Source organism: Eumetopias jubatus, unplaced genomic scaffold (genome assembly GCF_037043125.1).
Source record: "Eumetopias jubatus isolate StellerSeaLion01/CBP00866 unplaced genomic scaffold, mEumJub1_p1.0 scaffold_12, whole genome shotgun sequence".
NCBI lineage: Eukaryota > Metazoa > Chordata > Mammalia > Carnivora > Otariidae > Eumetopias > Eumetopias jubatus.
Genome location: NW_028274818.1, coordinates 76143763 through 76169472, shown reverse-complemented (window position 1 = coordinate 76169472; position 25710 = coordinate 76143763). Strand labels below are relative to the sequence as shown.

Below are 25710 nucleotides of genomic sequence, written 5' to 3'. Positions count from 1 at the left end.
TACGTACTCTGGGCCAGTGGCCTTCACAAATGTTAAGTGGGTGTAACCAGGCTGAAGTCCTAGGTGTTGGGAAGATGAAATGAGTTAATCTGGTGTCCAGATGGAGCCGGAGAGGCAGAGACGCCAGGAGGGTATCTGGACTGTGGGGGGCAGGCAGGGAGGGGAACTCATTGTCTGGTGCTGAGCAGCAGGAGGGGGGGGGGCGGTCTGCAGGGAGGGCCAAGGCAGCAGGAGGGTGGGACCTGAGCTGGGAAGGAAGAGGAGGGAGAAAGCAACAGGGAGGGGTTGAGATGGGAGGGGTGCAGACAGAGACAAGTGCATGTGATGCAACCAGAAAAGGGAGCCCAAGTGGAGGCGGGGAAGAAGCCCGGGCTCTGGGAGGAAATGCCACGAGGCAGATCATGGTGTGCACCCGAGTCAGCCACACGCGACCAGGAAGAGTGCTCGTGTCTGTTCTCAGCTCATCTGATTTTGGTTAGAAAGAGTTAAAACAGAAAATGAAGGCCTCTTTGCCAGCTCCTGCCACCTCCTCTGAATGGGCCCTGGCCAGAGGGACGGGGAAGGCAATGAGGCTTCTGTGCCTCATTCTGTGTAGTGTTATTACCGCAATTATGGCGACCATATTAAACACATCTGTAAGCACATAACACAGGGGACCGCTAAATGCCACCGGCTGGTCCCCTGGGTCCCCCGCCCACCAGGGAACCTGAAGTAATGGACTCAAGTGGAATCAAGCTGAGAACACCTGCCCAACCTGGCCACAGCTCTCGAGACATCCTGGCACACACATGACAAGCCGACAGCACGGACAACAGGCACCTAGATGGACTTCTAGCCCAGAGCAAGGACATTCTCTGGCTGCTGCTGGGAGGCAGCAACGGACTCCAGCAAACAGTCCTGAGGCATATAAAGTACGTCTGCCACATTTTTAAAATGATACAATCTCAAACACATTGTTTTATGAGCTTTCCATTTTATTAGAAACACATTCTAAGAACAGTCGAGAAGCCGTGCTTGTGGATGCGATGGGTCACATTATTGGTTCCACAAAGATCTTCCAGAGCTCCTGCAGGAAACAGAGAAAGTAGATTCCCAAGGTTCGCAAAGGAGACCTCACAACGTCAGAGAGGGAGTAATTAGCAAAGGAGAAGAGTCACCACGGGGCAGCACGCACGCTGCCGCAGGAGTGGGGAGCTGCTTCTGATTCTTCGTTGCTCTGGGCTGTTCTTTCTGCCCCACTATGGAAGAAGAGCTGGATGGCTAAGTCCTGGCATTCATCCAAGATGCATCAGGACAGCACACGATCAAAATGGACCAGAAGAATGGCAGCAAGTCACAATTTTTCCATTTGGGGAGACTATAAGTGCCACGTCCCATGACTGCTGAATTTTGTTGAGGAGCTGATTTTCCTGGTCGTGTGCTCCTCCTTCTGACACGGCAGGTGAAGGTACAGATACACCAAGTTCTTAGTGGGGACTGAATCCTCACTGGCAGTAGACCGTTTGCCGTCTACAGGGAGACGGGCGGGCAGGAAGGTGGCCCAGAGGTGGCGTAGCCGCGAACAGAAGGCTGCTCCTCACACATGGCAACCACACAAATCCAGTGCTGTGCTTGCTTGGGGAGCGTGCGAGGGAGAGCCCTCTGTTACCCCTCATCCTCCCCTCACCTCCTGAGAACTAGGACTGGTCCCCACAGACCCACCACAGAAGGGGCGGTCACAGCCAAGAGGCAAAAAGAACAAAAGTCATTCATTCCAGACCTTTGGACTTGCAGCTCCTGGTAATTATAAGGGATTTTCAAGGGTAATTTTGTTTCCCAGATTTCCCCCTACGAGCTGGGTTTAAAAACCGTAATAGGAAGTGATGTGGCTGCAGGATTAAGACCCAGCTCTGTCGCTGCCTGGTGGGGTGACTTACCTTGTCCCGGTATCCACCAAGGCAGGGGAGAAAGGAGCTCGGCCTGGTACCTGGCCTGTGTGCCGTTACTAGTATGATTACTCAGAGGCCTAGTTTGATGGACCCACTGTGCCTGGTCAGAAGGGCCACTGGTCATCAGCTAAGCCTGCCTAGTCTGAGAGGCCAGTGTATTCCCACAGTGAAGGTGTGGCCTCCAGGACTGGGGCTCCTACATCAAGAACCCCACCAAGTGCCCTCATTGCCTTCCTGTGTCACCAACCACCTCCTGTGCTCGGCCCTACTTCCTCTGGAGCCTGAACTGCCCGCAGGGAGAGAACAGGCTCTCAAGTCCAAGGCGACGGTTGGCCTACAGGCCCACCTGCAGACACAGTGACCCCTAAGAAGGGGAGAGCCCACCACAGCCTTCGGCTGCTCACACTCCTCCGCCTCGACAGCACAGGGTACGGTCCCGTGTCTGGAGGGCCCTGGGGTCAGCAGTGTCACGTGCAGCAACGATGGCCTACACGCGGTGGGGCCACACCTACCAGCTGCTGGATGCGCTCATAGACAAGGAGCTGTGGGAAGGAGGCCTCCACCGGCTCCACCGCGAAGCGCAGCTGGCCGTCCGCAAGCCTCTCCAGCCGCTGCAGCCAGGAGCGGAAGTGGTCGTAGGCTTCACACGTGACGTCCAAGTGTCTGAGCGTGAAGTTCAGCCTGCAAACAAGCAGCCGACACACATGCCTCGCCTTCCGGCTGCTCCCTGGCCTCACTCCCCACCAGCGGATTTTCACTGAGCGCCTACTGTGTACTGAGCACTGGGTGCGCTTCCTTCCTGAATCTGAAGGAGAGCCCAGGAGGTGGACATATAGTCACTGCTTCTATTTTACAGACGTGGCAACCAAGGCTCAGAGAGGAGAAGTCAGGTGGCTAAGATACCACTACCCGAAAGACAGGCCCTGCCCTGAGCTACAAAGTAGAGCAGGAGGTGGATGCAGACCACCACCGACTGGCCTCCCCTGCCCAGCAAAGAATCTGCACACGAGGTACCCACGACCGTATCTGCAGTGAGTGTACAAAGGGCAGGGCCTGAGAGCAGTGGGTGGGCAGCCATCAGAGGGGCGACTTCAGAACACATCCTCCCGAGTCCTCCCAGCCCGGCCACTCAGCCACCTCTATACCCTAAACCAGCAACACAATTCATGCTGAAACTCAAATTCTTGGCCTTTTCCCCTTTTATTTCCCAGATCTTTTATTACAAGAAATTTCTGACAGCATGATCAACTGTCCCAGCTTCAACCACCGCCAGCTCATGGCCGCTGTGGCCTCTGCCTCCTGTACACCCGGACTGGATTATTAAAAAGCTAACGCCAGCCCACAGTGTCTCCTCTGTAAATACAGCCACACGCAACTCGAAAAGATAAAGGATCCTCTGCTTCTTTGTTTCACCTAAAACAAATGTAATGATAATTCTTTAACATTCCAATATCCAGTCAGGGCTCTCAAGGTTTCCCTCTGTCTGTAAAATCAGCATCCAGGCGTGGTCCACATGCAGTCCTTGCTCACGTGTGCCGTGAAGAAGCACCTCGATATTATCCGTATAAACAACATTGTGATGGATACGCCCAGGTGGACAGTGCAGACACAGCTGTGAGCGCTTCCACAGGGTGAATTTCTAGATGCTGGACTGCTGGGTCAGTAAGTAGGGTCAGTTTCATGCTTTTTTTTTTTTTTTTTTAAGATTTTAAGTAATCTCTACACCCAATGTGGGGCTGAACTCACAACCCCAGTATCAGGAATCACAAGCTCTACTGAGGCAGCCAAGTGCCCCGGTTTTATGGCTTTTGCTACATACTCCAAATTGCTTTCAGAAAAGTTGTGCCCTAGCAGAGAAATTGGAAAAAATGATGTAAAGTGTCCAGTACTGTGTCCACCATAAAATGGATACTCTGTCAATGGGAGCCCTAATGCTTCAGGATGTTCAAGTGCAAACGTCCTGGAGGGGCTCTGCACTGGGACATGGGGCCCTGAGGAGACAGATGACGTCCTGGAGGGGACATTCAGAAAGAGTGGCCACGTGTCCCGGCTCTGAGCATGGCTGCGTTCAAGTGCTAGTCCGCTCACAGACCAGCCGTGACAGGGTCCCTGCTGCCCCTCAGCCTCTCTCTTCCCACTGGAGAGGTGAGGTGGGCTGGCTGGCGGGTAACGGGAGGCCCTGCGTGTAACGGGCAGTACGCGCCGGCACACAGCAGGTGCTCAACGAGTGAGGGACGGGACGCCGCCGATGAGAGTGCGCTCGGAAGGGGGCGCCCGGCTCTCGGGGGCGCAGAGCTCACCTCTTCTCCACAGACAGAATGGCCGTGCAGGCGTTTTCCAGTCTGTGAACGAGGCGAGACAGCGTTTTAAACAGAGCGTCGGTTAGGTCATCGTCGTAAAACACTGCGGGGAAGGAAATGGGCGAGGGGAAAACGCAACCATCAGGGAGATCTGTCCCTCGGAGGACTCCCGGACACGGCGCCAGGTCCCCGTGAACGTGCAACGGCAGCAGCTCACATGCTGAAAACCGAGCGGGTGCAGCGGGGCACCTGGGAGGCCGGGCAGAGCTCCGCGGGGGGGCCCAGGCGCCGCTGTGACCAAGACGTCTTACCTTCGGCCGCGAGCAGGATGGTGGTGTGGCTATACAGGTCGGAGACATCCTCCTGAGACCAGCTGAAGGGGACCTCCGGGTCTGTGAAAGAAGAAAGGCCATGTTGCGCAAGTTCCTCTCTCTGTGGGCCAGCTCCGAGGCTGAGTGACGCTTCAGGAGAGGAAACAGAGCTGGGGGTAGCTCGGAACAGCGGGCATGGTCAGGCAGCTCTGAATCCTAGCGCCCCAGCTTGAGGGCCACGGCTCCCCACGCGGCTGCCAGGGGCTGCCTCCGCCATTGAGGAGCAGGCACTGCTGTCCTCATGAACTTGCCGTGTGACTCTGAGAAAGGTGTTCCACCTCTCTGGGTTTCAATTCTGCACCAGAATGGGTATAGTAAGGCTGCCCTCAAGGACTGCCAGGGAGGGTAGGTGACCAAGCATTTATACAAAGAGTGAACAAGCGTGCAGGTCTGAAAAAGCCTGTATAATAAATTTAGAAAACTCTCCCATGTAGTTGGCTCTGAAGCCACATGGCCGACTCCCTGCCATGGACAGAGGACAGAGAGCCATATTGGGAGGCTGCCTCCCAGTCCTGGGCAGGTGTTTAACCCGGAGCGTCTGTCCTCACCTGTAACTTGGGGACTAATGTGCTTACTGTACAGGGACACCGCGAGTCTGAGTGACAGAGTGGGTAGAAGTGGCCAGCATTGGTCACTCATCAGCCGATGGAGCAGACTGGCTGTGAGCTGAGGGACTGTGGCAATAGCCGGGAGCCTCTGCTCAGCCCAGGACACAGGGCTGACGTCCTGGAGGTAGGACGAGGGGCCGTGAGTCTGCCAGGACGAGGGACAAGAAGATGCGCACCTGTGCACAAGTCGTCTTTGAGCCAGTCCAGTTCTTTGACCTTAACTACACCACCTGCAAAAGCAAAACCAAGCAGAATGTCCAAACTCAAAACAGAGAAAAGGCTGACCCTTCCCATTCTATGCCCAAATCCCCCCGCCCTCCCACCAACATCCTCTCCATGTCTCTCCTTCCCTGCAGTATTTTCTGAGCGCTAGGTCTCGGGTCTCACACCGGACACAGGGAATGCAAAGGTTTAGGAGGCGTGTCCCTGTCCTCGGGCACCAGCAGCCCAGGAGAGGTTGGCTGGCCAGTGCGCACCAGCCAGGCCATGTGGTCACGGCACTGTTGAGAGGACGTGCCAGGGGCCCAGGAGAGACCAGCTCTGGTGGCAGACGGCGGTGTCAGGCGGTGAACTCAGGTTCTTCAGAGAGAACATGAGTCACACCTACTCCTCCCTTCCAGCTCTTGACGACTGGGCGTTCAACAAACAATGCGACGGGGCATCACACAGACAGGCCCCTGCCCCATGGAGCGCGTAGCCTAGTGGGGGGGGGGCAGATACCCATCAACTGGTCACATAGACGTCAAAATGCAACGGTTCGAGGTGAAATGAGGCTGTGGTAGGGAACTGTGACCTCGTCTGGAGGTCTGGGACCCTCAAACAGGCCAGGGCGGCCGGCACAGAGCGGGTCCTGTGAGGCAGAGGCTACTGATGGCAGGGACCGAACCCCGCAGGACCTGAGACAGGCAGAGGAGCTCAGTGTCCACTCAGAGAGCAACAGGAGACCACTGAAGGGTTTGAAGCCTGCGGGCTGGAATGACCTGATCTGAATGAAAGTGCCCCCCCCGCAAGGCTGCTCGGAAAAGGTCTGGACAGGAAGTCCAGTGAGGAGTGGCTGCCCGCCATCTATCACGTCAAGGCAGAAATCCAACAATCAGGCAGATGGGCGTGGGGGGATGGTCCAGGCAGAGCCAAGAGCAAGTGAAATGAGTGCTCGGCTCGTTGGAGAGCAAGGCTATCAGGGTAAAAGGCAGGAAAAGCAGGCAGGGGTCAGACCAGGATGTTTGGGAGCCAGAGGGCGAGCTTGGACTCCAACCCTGAAGATTTTCTGTGGGGAGTGAAGAGTCTGGCTTGCAGGACAGCCTGGGTGGGGCAGACAAGGAGCTGGGAGATCAGGTGGGGGCCGCTGTGATGTCCAGGAGGGAGAGAGCTGAAGCAGGACTCGGCAGTGGGTGTGGGAGGAGTGGATGACACAAGGACAGAGTCATCAGATCCGAAGCTCCGTGAAGCCACGATGTGCTCCCTCCGTTCACCTGGGTCTACACGGCAGCAGGCAGAACTCAGCTCTCACAGTCATGGTACAGGGTGTTTGTCCCAGCTGCCAAACAGAGAACCCTCCCTCTCAGGGGGAAGAGCCGCTGGGCCTCACCTCCAGCAGCAGTCAGGTGGCCGTTGAGGGCAATGTTTCGCTGGCACATGGCCAAGAGATCTGCACCGACATCTGGAACGACAGAAGGGCACGCCATAAAACGCCAGCCACCACCGCATTCCCATCTCCAGGCTCAAAAGCCTGACTGCAGAGAGGTGCAAAATGGAAAGTCGTTTCTCCTGTAGGCTTACTGCCAACATTAAGTATGTTCACTTTAAGTTCCTCTTTAACGACCTTTCCCTTCAGTAAGAGATGACGGTGCTGGTGGGGATGGACTCTGCAGTCCAGAGGGAAGGGGTGAAAGCTCCTGTTTTGAGTGTGTATGAAAGAAACAGGCATGGGTGTTTGGAGGTGATTCATTGAGACACAGGGCAGGTTCCTACACGCTGGGGGCACGCTCTCAGAGCATGACTCGTCACGGCCATCCCTGTCTCCTGAGCCGCCCATTGCTCTGACAAGGTGGCACTTCCCTCCATTTCAGCAGAACCAATCCTCGGTACCATGCATCCTTGATGGGGCATGGGGTGCGGGGGTGCAGGCATTTTACCAAACTTTGATTTTCACTTAGGAGAGTGTATGCATGGAAGGCACAGAAAGCTGTGTGAGTGACATTTGCCCGGCCCACTATGGCTGTGGACGTCCCGACCCCGTCCCATCACCCACTGAGGACTCTCCATTCCAGGGAACATGCAGAGCCTGGGACACACCTATCCCTTTCCCGGGGCCACTGGGTAGAGAGAATATTGATGGTGTGTGCCTGATAGCACACAACCAGTTTAGCAGCTTGTAAATCTTTATGGGAGTTTTTGTTCAAATAGATCTTCTGTGGGATTTTAACATATAAAACAGGTAAGAGAGGAGCAGCTTTGGCCAAGTGGCAGTGGAAGACCAGAGACCTGGGGCTGCCCCCCAATTATCCCTTTGCCAGCCCCGGAGGGAGAGCACAGAACTCTGCTCCATGGAAACCAGTATGAACCATGGGCGCCTCCCCGACCCGCCATGTGATAGCGGCTGTGTGTATGACCTGGGGCCAGCATGTGACCTTACTCTTAGTCTGCCCATCTGGACGAAGGATGGTGACAGACTCCTTGACTACTGCCCAGGGTCACTATGAAGTCACAAGCCGGGGCTGAAGCATGTGAAAGGCTTTGCCAACTAGAACCTGCCATGTAGATAGATGCGAGCTCCCTTCTTTGTGCCAGGAAACTCCCCTCTCAAGGATAAGACACCTTGGTTATATGCTGCTGTTAGGCACCAGGCACAGCGCAAAGCTCTTGGGTGGTGTATGATGGCTTGACTCTGGGAAAGGCTCGCTGAAAATTTGCCTGCACCCTGGCACAGAGCAGAACCGGGGCTGCCCTGCACACTCCCAGCCAGTGGCCAACGCAAAGTATCTGGAAAGTGTGCCAGCATCACAGGCGATCCCTAACTTCCCTTTCCAGTCTCATAAGAAACACAGAGGCGCCATGAGGAAGGGAACTAGGAATCAACAAAGATGCAAACCACAGCAGCAGATGTCCCCTTTCTGCCCAGCAGACCCTGAAGATTTAAAGTGCAGTGACACTCCCCTGATGAGATCCTACCCTCCCATGAACTAGTACATGCTTTCGGAAAAAGCGTGTGGGCCAGAGTGGGGTGTAGTTGAGAGCACCATGCCCTTGGCAAATTGCGGATGTCACCACTGAACTGCGGGTACGTGACATAACATCACTGTGGTGGGCGGGTGGGGGGATCTATGGCACTTCCTGTAACATTTTAGCAGCTTCTACGTGAGTCTAACACTACTTCAAAATAAAAAACTGAGAGTGGGGCATCTGGGTGGCTCAGTTGGTTGGGCGTTTGCCTTCGGCTCAGGTCATCATCCCGGGGTTCCCAGATGGAGCCCTGCATGGAGCCTTGCATCAGGCTCCCTACTCAGCGGGGAGTCTGCTTCTCCCTCTCCCTCTGCTGCTCTCCCTGCTCGTGCTGTATCTCTTTCTCTCAAATAAATAAAATCTTTAAAAAAAATTAAAAAAATAAAAAATAAAAAAACTGAGAAAGAAGTCACTTGGCAATACGTATCAAAAGCTTAAAAAGGGAAGGGGTGCCTGGGTGGCTTAGTCGGTTAAGTGTCTGCCTTCAGCTCAGGTCATGATACCAGGGTCCTGGGATGGAGCCCCACATCGGGCTCCCTGCTCAGCGGGAAGCCTGCTTCTCCCTCTCCCACTCCCCCTGCTTATATTCCCTCTCTCGCTATCTCTCTCTGTCAAATAAATAAAATTAAAAAAAAAAAAAAGAAAGCTTAAAAAGGGTCACACCTGCTTCTAGGAACCTAGTCTGAGGATCAGCAGACAATGGTGAACAAAGGTGTTCACTGCAGGGCAACTGACAAAGCTGCAAAGAGAAAAACAAAAACACCAAAACACATGGGAACAACCAAAATGTCCAGACACAGGAAAATGGTTAAAAAAAAAAAGAAAAGATGAAACATTACCTGGTCATTCAGTCATATTTATAATTTCTAATGACTTTGGAAAATACTCTTGAAAAAATGTTTTTTCACATTTTTGGCAATGTAGAGCAATGAATATATAGTCTGATTTCAGCTACTGTTTTGGAATATGTACATTCAAAGGAAAAGGGGAAAGATGATAAAAAAAAAAAAACCCATAGACAAACAGTTCAAGTAATGGTTCTAAAGCTCCCAGAGGACAGCAACTCTGTCTTACTCACTCCTGGATCTCCTGCATCTAGGACCATGTCTGCATACAGTGGGCACTCAATAAACTGTATACTGTTGAACGAATCTGGGGACTGTAAAAGTCTGAGCCAATTTGACTTGCTGTCCTAGGAAGTTTCCACAAAAAAATAGGCAAGACTTCTATAACAGGGAAAAAACATGAAGCCTGTTTTCAAGCCTTATAAAAGGCGGACCCCTCCTGGTTTTCTGAGATGTCCAGCTTTCGTGGGTGGGGCAGCGGGGCCTCCTGCACTGTAAGTGCTCCTGCACCTGGGCCGTGCTGGGCCATCCCGACATGACTGAGAAAACAACAGAGGGTGAAGAAAACCATGGAATGGGATAGCAAAATCTACAGCAGCCAAAGTTCAATTCCCGGCTGTTCCGCCTCACTTTCTGACATAGCAGGGCGCGCCCTGTGGGGAAACTACTTGCCCTCAGCCCGAGACGGTGGGCCTACCTGTGCAGTAAACAGTACGTGCCACGGTGGCTGCCATGATGCTGGCCAGCCCTGTGCCCGCCCCGAGCTCCAGTACGGTGCGTCCCTGGAAGAGGTCCCGCTGGAACAGGATGTAGTCAGCCAAGAGCAGGGCACCCCGCCACACCTGGGGTAGAGACGGACAAGGAATGACAGCTGACGTGAGGCTCCAGGGAGACCCTTTGGGGCCACAGGAAGTGGGCGGGACCTACCCACCTGCTTGCCAACATCCTCCAGGGGGGTGGCCATGGTGTGTTCTGGACAGGATGGAAACCAAAAGAGAAAGGGCTACTGTGAAAATGGGGACGGACAGAACACAGACAAGACAAGGTTGCAAACCTGTTGCAAACACAGCCGGATGGGTGCTGGAGTTGAGCATTCTCCAGAGTGGCAGAAACACGGGTGGTACGACAGTTGGGAGGGGCTGTGTGAGCGTCACTCACAGACCAGGCACAGAGGCTGGCTCCGATAACCGGGAATCTCTGCCCCTCAGGTGCTGGCCCAGCCTGGTCACACACACCGCGCCCTACAATCCACTTTACTGCACACTTGTCACAGTGTGTTTATGTCGTCTGGATCGGCTCTATGCTGACAACAGTCACGGTGCATTCTGCATGTTTCTCATGCTTAGAACCAGACCAGAAGTCAACAAAGTGAGTTTGAGTTTGTATCCCTTTCCGGGTGAACTATGATAAGATGTATTCTCAAGCACAAAATGTATTAGGGTAAAATCTTGTGGTGGTATGGGGGGCGGGGAGAGAACAGAAATAGGAGACCGAAGAGAAAGAGGAACATGGCAAACATCCTTGCTGTTAAAGAACTGGCTCTCGCATTCTTAAGCAGGATGGGGATGGCTATCAAATTAAAATACGCACAACACGCGCCCAGTGCGGGGGGGGTCCGTGTGCTCGTCAGACTTGCCCACAATGGACCACATGCTCACAAGGGAACAGGAGAAGGGACCGAGGGACCAAGACAGGGCAGAGCACCGCAGGGTCAGAAGCAGCATGGGTGACGCTGCCCACGCCCCCTCCACGAGGGTCTGCCCTACGAGGTGAGGGGGGCAGCCTGCATGCCCCTGCTATTTGGTTCCCCAACAGGGGGTTCGACCTCATGACCCTGAGATCAAGACCTGAGCTGAGATCAAGAGTTGGAAGCTCAACCGACTGAGCCACCCAGTTGTCCCTCCCCTCCGGGTATTTTTTAACTGGCTTCTCAGATGGGTCCACAACCTGAAAACAACAACCTGATCTGTGGGTCAGAGGGAAAGGGGGTCAGGAGACTGACATCTGCTTAGCGTCCACTCTGTACCAGGCCCCATACAGGCACGTATTTGGCATTACTTATTAAATGATCACCAAAGGGCAGTATCCTGGCCCCCAGTTTATAGGTGCAAACACGGGCTCTGGGTGAGCAAGACACTTGTAAAAGGTTACGGGGCTTGTGAGGGGTGGAGGTGGGTTAAAGCCCAGCTCTGCAGCGTGCCAGAGTCCAAGACCTGGTACCTTATGTCACACCTTACAGATGGAAGCATACAGCTGGGGATGGAACACCCAGGGGTTATCCCTGTAGCTCAAGCATTTAATTGCCTTGTCACTCTGTTCCCGCAGGGTGGGAAGGACTGACAGCATGCTGAAAGGAAGGGCCTCACCATGAGGTCCGTGAGATGGGACAGGCCAGGCCCTCTGCTGTGGGACTTTGTTCTCAGCCTGTGGGATGGTGCATTCCCCAGACATTAAACACTCACACCAGAGGCTGAACCCTCGGTATAGAATAACCAAGTCTGCCACTCCTCCCTCAGGGAGGCCAATTAAGTGAAAGCTGAGAGCAAAATGAGCCATCATAGCCCCCCCACGTCTCCCCAGGCCAGAATTTTCCAGTGTTCTGATCACATGACATAAGAACATAGGCTGTGGTGGGTGCCTGGGTGGCTCAGTCAGTTAAGCATCTGCCTTCGGCTCGGGTCATGGTCCCAGGGTCCTGGGATCAAGTCCCATGTTGGGCTCTCTGCTTCTTCTTCTCCCTCTGCTTGCCACTCCGCCTGCTTGTGCTGTGTGTGTGTGTGTCAAATAAATAAATAAAATCTTAAAAAAAAAAATAGAAAAAAAAAAAGAACATAGCCTCTGGCATCAGACAGACCTGGGTGCGAATCATCACTCTGCCACTGACTGGCTGTGTGACCTGGGGCAAGTTCCTCAACCTTTCTGGGTCTCAGTTCCCACCTCTGTGAAATGGGAATGCTCATCTCTGGAAAGGCTGTGAGGAACAGAGGTAATCCACGGAAAGCACGGAGTAGGGTTCTGAGCAGGCACTCAGTAACTACTTGTATGGACATGTGGATGGAAGAGTTTTTTGTTTTTTTTTTAAGATTTTATTTATTTGACAGAGAGAGAGATAGAGAGAGCAGGAACACAAGCAGGGGGGGTGGGAGAGGGAGAAGCAGGCTTCCCGCCGAGCAGAGAGCCTGATGCGGGGCTCGATTCCAGGACCCTGGGATCATGACCTGAGCCGAAGGCAGACGCTTAACGACTGAGCCACCCAGGCGCCCCGCTGCTGCTGTTTTTGAGGGTGCCCTAACTGACCCTGTGTCCCCCCCCCATGCCAGTGCCCAGGCTTACTGGGGCCTCAGATACCACGAGGGACCCTGGATCTCAAGGAACAGACTCAACCCAGAGCTCTTTTCCCCCGAATGAGCAGTGCTGGGAGTGGCAAGAGTCGTGGCTGTGGAGATGGACATAGATTCAGAACCTTCCTCACTAACCCCCCCAGCTGCGTGGCCTCGGGCTTGGTACTTCCGATCTGTATACTCTCCCTGACCCACAAACACACTGGGCCCTGATCCACACCGTGGTGCCGTACTACTGGCAGGCGAGCCAGACTTGTATTTACCTATTCTGATGATATCCTGGGGGCTGCTCTCTTGTGCTTCGTCTGCCAGGGGGTCGTCTTCCTCCTGCGTTAGAATCGTGGGATGTACCTTGTCTCTCGGAGGCCCCGCTGGCTCGGGGTCCGAAGCTGCCCGTGGTCTCCTCTCAACGTCCAAATCTCCGTCCTCGTCCAGCCGGGCTCCCAGCCCCTCCTGGATGGTGGCGTCACTCCTGCAGCCACTCCCCAGAGGGGGTCTGGCACCACCCGGCCCAGAGGGAGGCATTTCCTCTGCGGGACCCACGGCATGACGGCCACCCTCAACCCCTGAGTCTGTCTGAGAGTCTCGGTTCCACAGAAGCTTGAACTGGGACAGGAAAACTGCAAGGCAAGATGAACACAAAAGGAGACTATCTCCAAGCTGTCTCCTTCTTGCAGAAAATCTGATTTCCACCCGGACAGTTTTAAAGACCAGGTGGAGACATAGTAATGCCCACAGAAAAGGCTCATTTGACTCAGCCGAGGAGCTGGGGCCATTGAGAACGGCTACCACTTGATGAGCATCTATTGTGAAGGTGCTTGGCCCCCATATCTCAGCCCTCCCTGCCGCTATGTAGAGTGGTCCCGGCTCCACTTTACAACGTGGAAACTGAGGCTTAGGACAGTTAAGGGAGCCAACGAGACCACACAGCTTTTGACATGCCAAGGCAAGACTCAAACCAGTCTGCTCAACTCCTAAACTGATGCCCTTCACACTACACCATTCCACCTGTTAAGGGCTGGAAGAAAGGACAAGGACACCAAGTGGCCTTCCCCATTTGGTGGCTAGAACGTCACTGAGACCAGTTTCAGTAAGAGTATGTGTTCCAGAGGGGCGGGCTGGAGGTGGGGGTGCAAGGGTTCAAGAGGACAGTCCTGGACTGCAGTCCTCCAACCCCCCAGGCTACCCGACCCCAGGCCAGCCACTCATCTGTTCTGGGTCTCCAGTTCCTGAACTCAGGGTCTAAACTGGGACCCAAGGGAAAGGGGAGTATTAATTACACCACAACAAGCTAATACGGAGTGATCAAAGCTGGGGAGGGTGGCCAGGGAGGACCTGTGTGAGGTGACATTTGGAGTCAGAGCTGGGAGGGAAGAATCTTCTGAGTCGAACAACAGCAAGGGCAAAGGCGCTGAGGGAGGAAGTGCATGCAGTGTATGAGGGACAGAAGGAGCAAAGAAAGGTAAGTGTGAACACACAGGCAAGGGCTGGGTTGGGCTGGGCCTCACAGGCCAGGGTGAAGAGTCTGATTTTATTCTAAGAGCAAGGCAGAGCCACTGGAGGGTCTAAATCAAGGTGCTGATGTAATCTGCATTTTCTAAAGATCCCCTTGGCTGCTGGGGAGATGAGTAGGGGGAGGGTATGCAGAGCAAAGCCAGGGAGCCCCGGTGGGAAGAGCTGGAGGCCCCCCGGTGATGAAGGGGGCCGGACTGGGGTGGGGCAATGGGAGCCTGAACCCTGACTCCCGACCAGACCATGGGCTTCCTGAGAGCAGGGCTGGGCTCATTCCCTTCTGCATTCCCAGCATCAAGTCCTGCCCACCTACCCCCAACCCTGTACAAAGTAAGTGCTCAGGAAAGCACAGGACTTCACTCAATGCAACAAGGGTACTTAAGAAGTGGTATGAGGATAACAGCTGAACAATGCAATCTACCTAGTCTTTTACCCAAAAAGAGGAGTATGAGAAAGCAGAAAACAAAATGAGATCCATGGGGCTGGGCCCCCTGGCACATGTCCAGGACCTTACCAGGCTGCCCCATGCCATTCAGCCGCACCATGAGGTGCCTGTGGTTCGGGGTGTAGAGGTGGACATCTGAGAGCACAGTGTCACTTTTGAAGGTGACCTCATCCATAGCTGGGGTGGGGGCCAGCCACCATGGCCGGGTTCCTCGTGAATCATGGGACAGCAGCACCTGGAAGGCAAGATCAAGTCCTCAGGACAGCAGGTCCCAACGGGGAACGGTATAAACACTCCCCAGTCCGGTGGTAAACAGCTTTGCATTACCCCAGGAGAAGACGCTTCCCTTTTTAAATTTTCTTATGTTTTTCCTAAAGTAGAAAGTCTCGGAGCCTTTGCAAGGGAAAAGAATCCAGCTAGAATTGTGTTATTTTGTTTGCAGTGTGTTCATTTGCACAGGAATCTTTTGTTTATGGCAAAGGATCTGAATTTCTATTTATACTGATAAAGTTTTCCTTCCCTTTTAATCTTTTCCAACTTCTTTATTGTGAAAGTTTTCAAATAGACAAGAAAGTTGAGGGCATAGCATAATAAACAGCCATATACCCACTGCTTAGATCCAGTGATCAACACCTTGTCATATGGGGTCGATTGATCTGTCTACCTGGGTTTTTACCTCCCTGAACTGAAAGTAAATTCTAGACATCACATTTTATCCCTAAATTCCTCTATAGTGTCTCTTAAGACATCTGTCACATAACCGTAAGACCGTTAGCAAATCTAAGATAATTTATGATTCCTTTGTACCGTTTAAAACCCCATCCCTGGGGCGCCTGGGTGGCTTAGTCATTAAGCATCTGCCTTTGGCTTGGGTCATGATCCCACGGTCCTGGGATCGGGCCCTGCATCCCTGGGATCGTACCCCACATCAGGCTCCCTGCTTCCGTTCCCTCTCTTGCTGTCTCTCTCTGTCAAATAAATAAATAAAATCTTAAAAGATAAAAAAATAAATAAAAAATAAAACCCCAGCCCTGTCCATAGCCAATTTTCTCCATTTCTCATGCAAATACCTTTTATAGCTGGTTTTCCCTAAAACAGTATTCAATCACAATTTACACTTTGCATTTAGTTATTGCCCCTTTGGTTTTTTCTTATCCTAGAAGTTGACTCCAATGGCCCAAATACCCTTTGCTGCTTTAAAACATTCTTTTTAAATTTAAAAAAGTGTGTGGGGGGAGTAGATTCAAAGGGAAAGCAACCAAGGCAATCACCGTACAGGTGATGTACAGATGTGGGAAATTATGCAGGTGACACAGCAATAACTGAAGTGTGGAAAACTACGCCTGCTGCAAAGAGGTCAAAACAGGAAGGCTTCCTCTCCAACCCGATGTTCTGCCTCATCAAAAAGCATCAAAAGGCAGCAACATGCATAGCCATGGGTTGGGATGCTGGGTGGAATAGGTGTGTAAACCCCAGTCTCCCACCTCGTAGCTATGTGACCTGGGGGAAATCATTTCACTTCTTTGGACCTGTTTCTTTAGCTATATATTCTCACCTTGCAGGGTTCCTGGGGTGTAAAGAACTGAGCAGAGTTCGTGGCCCACAGCGGTTGTTAATTCCTTGTGCTGGGGTTGGTTTCAGGCGTTTGGCCCAAACGCCTCCTGACCTCCTACAGGAGCTGTTCCTACCTGGGTAGGTGTGCACTAGCTGTGTGTCCTAGGCATGTCATGAAACCTCTCAGGCCTCTATTTCTTCAACTGGAAACTGGAAAAAAAAATAACCCAGGCTGTCCTCATAGTTTGAGCACAAATAACTGGAGTTCCTACATTTAAGGACTTGCCATGTGGAAACCAAAATCGTACTTACACAAAAAATTTTTGTGAAAAAGCTGACCCCTTGTTAAATTAGTCTCCATGCTGACTCCCCCACTTGACACTAGAAGCCAGCACAGAGCAAGTGGGTTGTAAAGCGAGGCTGTGAATCTAGTAAAATGATGCAGGATTTCATGGTGCTGGTGAAAGTGACGGAGGAGACATGCTCCATCCTCAGGCAAAAGCCCTCAACCAATGAGGACTGGAAAAATTAGGCTGCATCCAAAAAGAGGACTAAATGTCTCTGTCTGGGAATGCTACAACTGGATGCGTTTCAGTCCCGTCTCCTCATTGGAGAAGAGGGAAAGAACACCCAGACTGCAGATGGGACCCCCCTCGCACCTCCATCACTAGGGTTTGAGTGCATTGGCTCTCTAAAGCCGTGGGGGCCAGACTCTGACGCTCTCAGACTTTCTCCCCTAGGATTCCCCTCCAAAAGCAGTTTGCTGGGATCTGAGGATTGAAATACGTCCCCGCCTCCCAGGCTTTCCCTCTTTCAGGTGTCACTCTGCCCACTCATTCAACAATGGGGATTTGGGCGAAGTTCTGTGACAGTTTGTGTCCGGGCGCGGGATAATGCTGGGCAGGCTGTGAAGACTGGGAAGCTGGAGGGACCGCGGTCCGGGGGCGCGGGGGCGGCGCGCAGAGTTGGGAGTCAGGGGCTCCAGGGACCTCCTCCCCTCCCAGGGCTCCTCTTTCAGTCTTGCCGCCTCCCTGAACGCCTCTCAAAAGGCATTTACAGTTCGGCCTCGTCCTCCCTTCTTAATCCGGAACCGAGAGGGCTGCTTGGGCCCGGACAGAAACCCACATGACAAGGCTCCTTCTCCCACCACCATTGCTCGACAGGGGACACTGAGGCCAAGTGGGGACTAGGGCTTCAGGTCGGTGGGGGCCCGGTTTCAAGGTTAGGCTCGCTGCCAGGAGGCTCCCTGCACTCTCCCCATCCTGCCGCCTCTCCCGAGAGCTTACCGGCCGCGGGCTGCAGGATAGAGTCCGGCCGAGTCCTCTAGCGGCCTGGTCTCAGGCGGCTGCCATAGTAGGCGGTCTGCGCAGGCGCGGCTACGCCCCCTCTGCGCGCGCCCGCCGGCGCCGCGCCGTGGCCACGCCCACCTGCCCGAGCTGCCCTGGCTACAGATTCCTCGGTACCCTTCCTAAACAAGAAGCTGTGGGACCTTGGTCCCTCGTATTTTGTGCCTTTCGCCATTCACGAGGCCTGACACGGACCTGCCATGTCGGGCCGTGAGCGTCCTACCGTAAGTTAGGACCCAGCGGCAATCCTACTTTGGGGTCACCTCTTCCAGGAGCCTTCCTTGAGTCCCCCTTCTCCAGCTCACGTTGACCAGTGTCTGGGCTCTCCGCATCAGAGCACCTGTGACTCTGGTTGTCAAAACATGTTTACCTGTCTCCATCACTAGGATTTTAGTGCATTGGGGGTAGAAGAAGCTGCAGGGTCACATCTGCAACCCAGGCTGGACTTCTCCGAAGCCAAAAGGGGGAATAGAATAATGCTTGTAAAGCAGTTGGCATCATCCTTGGCATGCTGTGAGCCCCCGAAAAATGGCAACTGTACTTATAAGTTATGTATATATATTTTTGAGGAGAAGCTTTTATTTTTTAAATTTATTTTTATCTTTTTCATCATTATAAGTGTACTCTTTTTTTTCTTTTCAGATTTTATTTATTTGACAGAGAGAGCAGGAACACAAGCAGGGTAAGTGGGAGAGGGAGAATCAGGCTTCCCGCCGAGCAGGGAGCCCGATGTGGGGCTCAATCCCAGGACCCTGGGATCGTGACCTGAGCGAAAGGCAGACGCTTAACGACTGAGCCACCCACGCACCCCTATAAGTGTACTCTTTTATCCCACCCCCCCCACCCACCTCCCCTCTGGTAACAATCAATTTGTTCTCTATAGTTAAGAGTCTGTTGCTTGGTTTCCCTCTCTCTCTCTCTCTGTTTTTCTTTTGCTCATTTATTTTGTTTCTTAAATGCTATGTATGCGTGAGATCATGTGGTATTTGTCTTTTGTCTTTCTCTGGCTGATTTATTTCACTCAGCATTATACTCCCGAGCTCCATCCCTGTCATTGCAAATGGCAAGATTTCATTCTTCTTTATGGCTGAATAATATTCCATTTTATATCTACACCACATCTTCTTTATCCATTCATCATTCGATTGACACTTTGGCTGCTTCCGTATCTTGGTTATTGTAGATAATGCTGCTATAAACACAGGGGTGTGTGTATCTCTTTGAATGAGTGTTCTTGTATTCCTTGGGTAAATACCCAGGAGGGACATTGCTGGATCATAGGGTAGTCTATTTAATTTTTTGAGGAACCTCCGTACTGTTGTCCAGAGTGGCTGCACCAGTTTGCATTCCCACGAACAGTGTACAAGTGTTCCCCTTTCTCCACATCCTCACCAATACCTGTTGTTTCTTGTGTTGTTGAGTTTAGCCATTCTGACAGGTGTGAGGTGATACCTCACTGTGGTTTTGATTTGCATTTCCCTGATGCCAAGTGATGTCGAGCATTTTTTCATGTGCCTGTTGGCCATCTGTATGTCTTCTTTGGAAAAATGTCTGTTCATGTCTTCTGCCCATTTTTTTCTCAGATTATTTATTTTTGAGGTGTTGAGTTGTATAAGTTCTTTGTATACTTTGGATGCTAACCCCTTATCAGATAATCATTTGCAAATATGTTCTACCATTCCATAGATTGCCTCTTAGTTTTTGTTGCTTGCTTCCTTTGCTGTGCAGAAATTATTTTGATGTAGTTCCAATAGTTTATTTTTGCTTTTGTTTCCCTTACCTCAGGAGACATATCTAGAAAGAAGTTGCTACGCCTGATGTCAAAGAAGTTACTGCCTGTGTTTTCCTCTAGGATTTTTATGGTTTCAGGTCTCACATGTAGGTCTTTCATCCATTTTGAATCTATGTTTGTGTGTGGTGTAAGAAAGTGATCCAGTTTCATTCTTTTGCATGTAGTTGACCAGTTTTCCCAACACCATTTGTTAAAGAGATTGTCTTTTTCACATTGGATATTCTTTCCTGCTTTGTCAAAGATTAATGGACCTTATAAGCTATTATTGTTGCTTACAGCAGTTCATCCACGTGGTAAACACCCCAGATGTGCTGGGGGTGGGGCACATGCAGACCATCTGGTCAACAGGCCTGGTGAATCTGTTCTTCATCCTTCTAAGCCCTGCAAATGTGAGCCATGAAACTGTTGCTAATGTCCTAGGGCTGCTGTAATAAGTCACCACAAACACGGTGGCTTAAGTCAACAAGAAGTTATTTTCCCAGAGTCCTGGAGGCCAGAAGTCTGAAATCCAAAGGCTCTAGGGAATGATCCTCTGTATTAGTCAGTTCAGGCCACTGTAACAAAACACCATAGACTTCATGGCTTAAACAACAGACATTGATCTCCTCATGGTTTAGGAGGCTGGGAAGTCCAAGACCGAGGTGCCAGCATGCTTGGGGTCTGGTGAAAACTTTCCCCTTGGGTTGTAGACAGCACCTTCTCTCAGCCATCACCTGGCTTCTGCTTTGTGTGCATAAGGAGAGGGAGGAAACTCTCTGGTGCCCCTTCTCAGAAGGACGTGAATCCTCCTCCGTGGTCAGGCTCTACCCTTATGACTTCACTGAACCTTATTTACTTCCTTAGAGGCTCTATCCTTCAAACACAGCCTCACTGGGGGCTGGGGAGGGGCATATGAATTTGGGGAGGGACAAAAACATTCAGTCCACACCACTTCCTTGCCTCCGTCGTTGCTTCTGGTGGCTCTCAGCAGTCCTTGGTGTACAGATGCATCACTCCCAATTTTTGCCTCTGTGTATGTGTATGTCTAAATGGCCTTTTGGTAAGGGTACTAGTTACTGGATTAGGGTTCACCTAATCCAGCATGACCTTGTCTTCACCTTATTACATCTGCAAAGACCCTATATCCAAATAAGGTTATGTTCAGGTGCAGGGTCAGGACTCGAACATATCTTTTGGGAAGACACAATTCAACCCACAATAGAAACTATCTTGGAAGGGATGCCGCCCCCCCCCCGCCCCCCAGTCCTCCTGGCTAAGGCTCCCAGAACAGAAAAAAGCTAGCCCCCCTGTGCCCTGCAGGAATTCCTGACCCACAGAATCCATGAACATAACAAAAGGGTTATTATTTATGCCACTAAATTTTGGGGTAGTTTGCAACACCACAGGAGCTTATCAGAATAAGGGGGAGTGAGAACCAGCCCTTCTTTGCAGGATTCTGCAGGTGGGGGCAAGGGGAGAGGTCCCTCCCCATTCCACTGCTCAGTTATTTATAAGCCACTCTGCCGGCCCCTTCTTATTCAGGTCTTCCTTCATCCACACGACCACCCCCGAGGCTCAGAGAGATGAAGTGCCTTACCGGAAGTCACCCAGCAGAGCTGGCATGCAGACTGGTCTCCCAGATGTCTGAGCGGGCGTGCTGGATGAAGCCTAGGCCAAAGGCCCTTTTCTGTATGCCTCTTCCCGTGAGCGGCTCTCCCAAAGCTTGGCAGCACAAGGGTTATGGTGCCAGCCCACGCATGCCGGTATGTACATTACCCCCGCCGCCTGGGCTAATGACAGATCATGTATGCAACAAAGGAAGGTGGACGCACTGCGAGATGTATGATAAGAAACCAGCTTGCAGGAAATTGCTGTCAGGTGATTATTATTGGCTCGGGTATTCAGAGCAGTCCCCTTTCCAAAGGTCGTGTGTTTACCAAATGCTTGATGTGTTTTCCCAATCAGCTCTAGACGATTTTATCCTCCCGAGGGAGAGCTCTTCCCCTCAGACTGCTGACAGCCGGGTGATTATAATTCTGCCCCCCTGCCTCCCGCTAGCTTCTAACACCACCTGCTACAAATGCACAGCGGTCGCCTGCCTCTCTGGTTCCCTGTTCTGTGTGGAGAGGCACCAAGCTGACCCTCGGGTGCGCCAGCGCTGGGTTCAAATCCACAGCAGGGCCACTGACTAGTCCTTTCCACTTGTTCAACACTGAATTGCGGGGAACGTTTAACATACTAGGTGGTAGGGCGAGTTACTTCCCTGGAACTTAACATTCTAATTTCTTGAGTATTGATGATCATACCCATCTTTGAGAGTGAGTAAAAGAGAACACGAGGAAGGTTCCAGGCTCGACTCTCCTGCCTCCCTGGGGGTAACCTGCCAGCCTCTGTTGCAGTTTTAAAGACCCCACTAATTCCACTAATTTTACCAAGTCACATTAGATTAAAAAAAATAAACAAGTTACAGGGCCGTACAAACTGTATAAATCTTATGTATGTGAGAGAAAACGCTCACAAAATATTACATTTGTCCCCCCCCCCCCAGGATGTATGCAGCTTATGTGAATGCACAAAAAGAAGTCTGCAAAGATGTCTTCAAACTCAAGTAGTGGTTTCTTCTTGGGGGAAGGTAGGGTGGGGACAGGTCCGGGAGGACTTCCAGCCTCGGGCTTCTGGCCTCCAGAACTCTGAGAAGGAAATCTCCGTGGTTTATGAGCCACTCCGTCTTTGGTGTGGTGTTATAGCTGCCCAAACGAGCGAGGTTACGAATCGGGGGATTTAGTGTCTTCATGAAGCTCTATAGGTGGCACCACCCTTTCCTTCCAGAACGTGCTCATCACCCCAGAAATAAACTCCGAGCCCACGGGCATTCACTCCCAATTGTCCTCTTCCCTGGCAGTGCCTAATCTGCTTTCTGACTATGGATTTCGCATAAATGGAATCCTACAATATGCCCTCTTTTGTGTCTGGCTTCTTTAACTGAGCATATATTTTCCAAGTTAATCCATGTTGTAGCATGATTCATTACTTTGTTCCTCTTTAACGGCAAAATGATATGTCATCATATGGATAGACCACATTTTATCTGTGCATTTGTTGCTGGATAGGCATTTGGTTGTTTCTACTTTTCTTGGCTGTTATGAGTAAGGATGCTATGGATACACATGGAAAGTTTTTATATGGATATAAGTTTTCCTTTCTCTTGGCTGCATACCGTGGAGTGGAGTTGCTGGGTCCTAGGGTAATGCTATATTTAATTTTTTGAGGGCCAGCCAGCCCATTTTCCAAAGTGGTTGCACCATTTATATCCCCTCCAGCTGAGTGGGAAGGCTTCAGTTCCCTGGAGTTTCATCTTGCTGGGGAATTCTTGGAACCAGTGTAAAATGTGTGCTTCTGAGTTGTCACACCTAAGAGTTGAAGGCACCACGGTATTTGTACACCGAATCCTACAGTCATTGGTTAGGGCTGCTAATTCTTTGGCTTTTCTGATCAGCCGCATATGAGGAGAGTGACTCCAGTGAAAATGTCCTGGGGCCGCCTTGTCAGAAGTCAGGCCCACAGGCACAGAAATGGTCTGGATGAGGGGCTGTGGTGCAGTATCTATAGTGCCTGCTACCATTGTTTTTGCGAATTGTTTTAGGGTCGCCCAGCCAATGCTCACCTCCTCCACTGTGGTGTTAAAATTGCACAATTTAGGGTCTTTAGTGGGCTGAATAGTATCCTCCAAAAATTCGTGCCCACGTGGAACCTCCGAATGTGACCGTATTTGGAAATAGAGTCTTTGTAGATGTCATTAGTTCATGATTCTGAGATGAAATCACCCACCATCCTAGAAGTGTCCTTATAGAGAGAGGAAGGCACATGGGGAGAAGGCCATATGAAGACAGAGGCAGAGATCGGAGTGATGTGTCTACAAGCCAGGGAATGACCGAGATTGCCGGGACCCCAGAAGCCAGGAGAGAGGCGTGGAGCATTCATTCTCTCCCTCAGAGCCTCCTGCAGGAACCAGCCTTGCAGATGTAAGTGGCATGAGAGCAGGGCCTTGCTTGTCCTGGTCATCCTTATCATGCTGTGCACCTGTGTTTGCAGAATGAACGAGAGCCTGGAGAACCCAGGAGCACCGTGGGAGGCACTGTTGCCTGGGATGTCACCAGGAATGCCCGATTTCAGAGAGGCTGGCCACTGACACCCCATCCTCTCCCTGTGCATGGTGAGCAGGAGAGCTCTTAGCGATCCACTTAGACCTGGGTCAAAATGTTCTCTTTTGAGATGAGCTTGCAAAGTCGCCCTGTTCTTCCCTGCGTCTGGAGAGTAAGGAGTATTTCCAATTGGCGCGAGCCTGCTCTGTTTTTCTTCTTGCCTCTGGGTTATCCAGGTCCCAGGATGCTGGTGGAGGGTATGGAGTAGCAGCCTGTCTTCCCTGCCAGGCTCCCTCCCTCCTCCAGTTATGGGCCTGCCCAACCAAGATATCCCATCGCTGTATGCTGGCACGAATTGTGGGGTCCCAGGGCAATCGCCAGGGGTCCCAACAGTGGGGTCCATCACCTCTGAATATCGAGAGCAGCAGGAGCATGCCAGGGGCAGGGAGGGGGGGCTACAGACCATCTCTCCAGGGAGGGGCCACCCACTTCTCAACAGCCTTGGTCTCTCATCTGGTTTCTATTTCATTTTATTTAAAATACACCTCTTTCCTTCAAGCTGGGTATGGGTTGATCTTCTCGAGCTGAGTAAGGGGCAGTGACTCTGGAATACAAAGCCATGTCCCAGTTATTAATCCCAGAGGAATGGGAGGCATGCCAGGCATCCTGCATAGTGCGTCACCATTGGTCCTCATCACAGTCCTGCAACAGAAGGCTTGCTGTTCCCATTTTATAGATGAGGTCAGAGAGGTAAGGTCCCAGGCCCCTCCTCTCCTCTCCTTCGTTTCTTAAAACAGTTTTAAAAAATTAATAAACTTTATTTTTTAGAGCAGTTTTAGGTTCACAGCAAAACTGAGGGGAATTGCAGATTTCTCATGCACCCCCCTGCCACCCCCCCACTATCAACACCCTCTGCAGAGTGGCCCATTTGTTGACAATCAAGGACTGCATGTTGACATGTCTCATCACCCTGAGTCCATAGTTCACCTTGCTGTTCACTCTGGGTGGTGGGCATAACATGGGTTTGGACAAGTGCATAATGACATGTGTCCATCATTGTAGAGTCACACAGAGCGTGTTCACTACCCTGAAATCCCCTGTGTTCTGCCTGTGTTCATCCCTTTCTCCTCTCTAACCCCTGACGACCACGATGTCTTGACCATCTCCATAGTTTTGCCTTTTCCAGAACATTATCTTGTTGGAGTCCTATGGTTGGTCACCTTTTCAGATTGGCTGCTTTTCACTTAGTGACATGCATTTAAGTTTCCTCCATGTCTTGTCCTGGTTTGATAGCTCATCTCTGTTTAGTGATGACTCATATTCCACTGTGTTGCATGTACCAGAGCTTGGTTATCCATTTGTCTACGGAGGAACATTGTAGTTGCTTCCAAGTTGTGGCAATTATGAACTCAGCTGCCATAAACAGGTTTTTGTGTGACTGTAAGTTTCAGTTCATTTAGGAGAATACCAGGGAGCACGACTGTTGAATTGCCTGGTGAGAGTTTTATGTTTAGTTTTATGAGAAACCGCCAAACTGTCTTCCAAGGTGGCTGTGCCATTTTGCATTCCTACCAGCAACGAATGAGGGTTCCTTTTTGCTCCACATCCTTGCCAGTATTTGGTGATTTGGATTTTAGCCGTTCCAACAGGTGCATAAGGATAGCTCCTTGTTGTTTTCATCTGCAACTCCCTAATGACTGTCTTAAACCATTATGAAATACAACATTGATATGATATACCCACACAACATACATGTAAAGTAGAACAGTTACAAAGCCAACACCCATGTAATTCCCAGGTCAAGATCTATACATTACCAGAAACCCAGCAGCCTGTTTATTCTCCTCTCTTTCCCTTAGAAATAATCACCATTTTCCCTTCGAAGGTACTTAGATACTCAATTACTAGTTTGTCCTTATAGTTTTGTAGTAGTTTTAACTTTGAACTTAAAATACACTCACGTCTGTTCTTTAGTGTTTGGATATTTTTGCCCAATGCTCCAAGGCTAGTCTGTGCTGTGTGTGGTGCAGGGCACTCATTTTCACTGCAGTATGATATTTCATGGAACGAACATACCGCTATTTATTTATTCACACGGCTGTGATGGACATCGGGGTGATTCCATCTCAGCAACCTTATGCCTGCTTCTTCAGCTGGATTCACCTGTGTCGACCCCATATGGAGCAAAAAGGATGCTGTGAATTTGTTCCAACAATCTTGACTTCACTCTGAGAGGTAGAGTGATGCGCAGAGCAGGTGAAATTCTAAACTCTGTCCTGCCCCGTCTAGGAGGAAGTGCATTTAAATTTCTCTCGATGCCAACAG

General features: G+C 51.3%; 1 protein-coding gene across 2 annotated transcripts; it reads right to left on the bottom strand.

Annotated features, from left to right (window-relative positions):
• Positions 1 to 953: 953 nt before the first annotated feature.
• On the bottom strand, positions 954 to 17495 carry METTL22 (methyltransferase 22, Kin17 lysine). Of its 2 annotated transcripts, XM_028117640.2 has the most exons (11): positions 17413 to 17495; positions 14642 to 14807; positions 12879 to 13235; positions 10206 to 10246; positions 9972 to 10116; positions 6796 to 6867; positions 5384 to 5437; positions 4540 to 4620; positions 4229 to 4331; positions 2441 to 2609; positions 954 to 1066 (listed from the first exon to the last, which is right to left on the bottom strand). In XM_028117640.2, exons 2-11 carry the CDS (start codon positions 14745 to 14747, stop codon positions 1031 to 1033), a joined length of 1164 nt encoding a protein of 387 aa, XP_027973441.1. In that variant the 5' UTR covers positions 14748 to 14807; positions 17413 to 17495; the 3' UTR covers positions 954 to 1030. The 2 variants fall into 2 exon arrangements, with proteins under 2 accessions (XP_027973441.1, XP_027973442.1); XM_028117641.2 differs by lacking the exons at positions 9972 to 10116; positions 10206 to 10246.
• Positions 17496 to 25710: the final 8215 nt, after the last annotated feature.

Excerpts from the sequence above, each read along its gene's own strand:
- METTL22 (XM_028117640.2), bottom strand. The coding sequence starts at position 14,747 with ATGGATGAGGTCACCTTCAAAAGTGACACTGTGCTCTCAGATGTCCAC. Across the intron at positions 13,236-14,641 it reads GAATGGCATGGGGCAGCCTG|TTTTCCTGTCCCAGTTCAAG; the intron begins GTAAGGTCCTGG and ends CTTGCCTTGCAG. Across the intron at positions 5,438-6,795 it reads CCACCTGACTGCTGCTGGAG|GTGGTGTAGTTAAGGTCAAA; the intron begins GTGAGGCCCAGC and ends TTGCTTTTGCAG.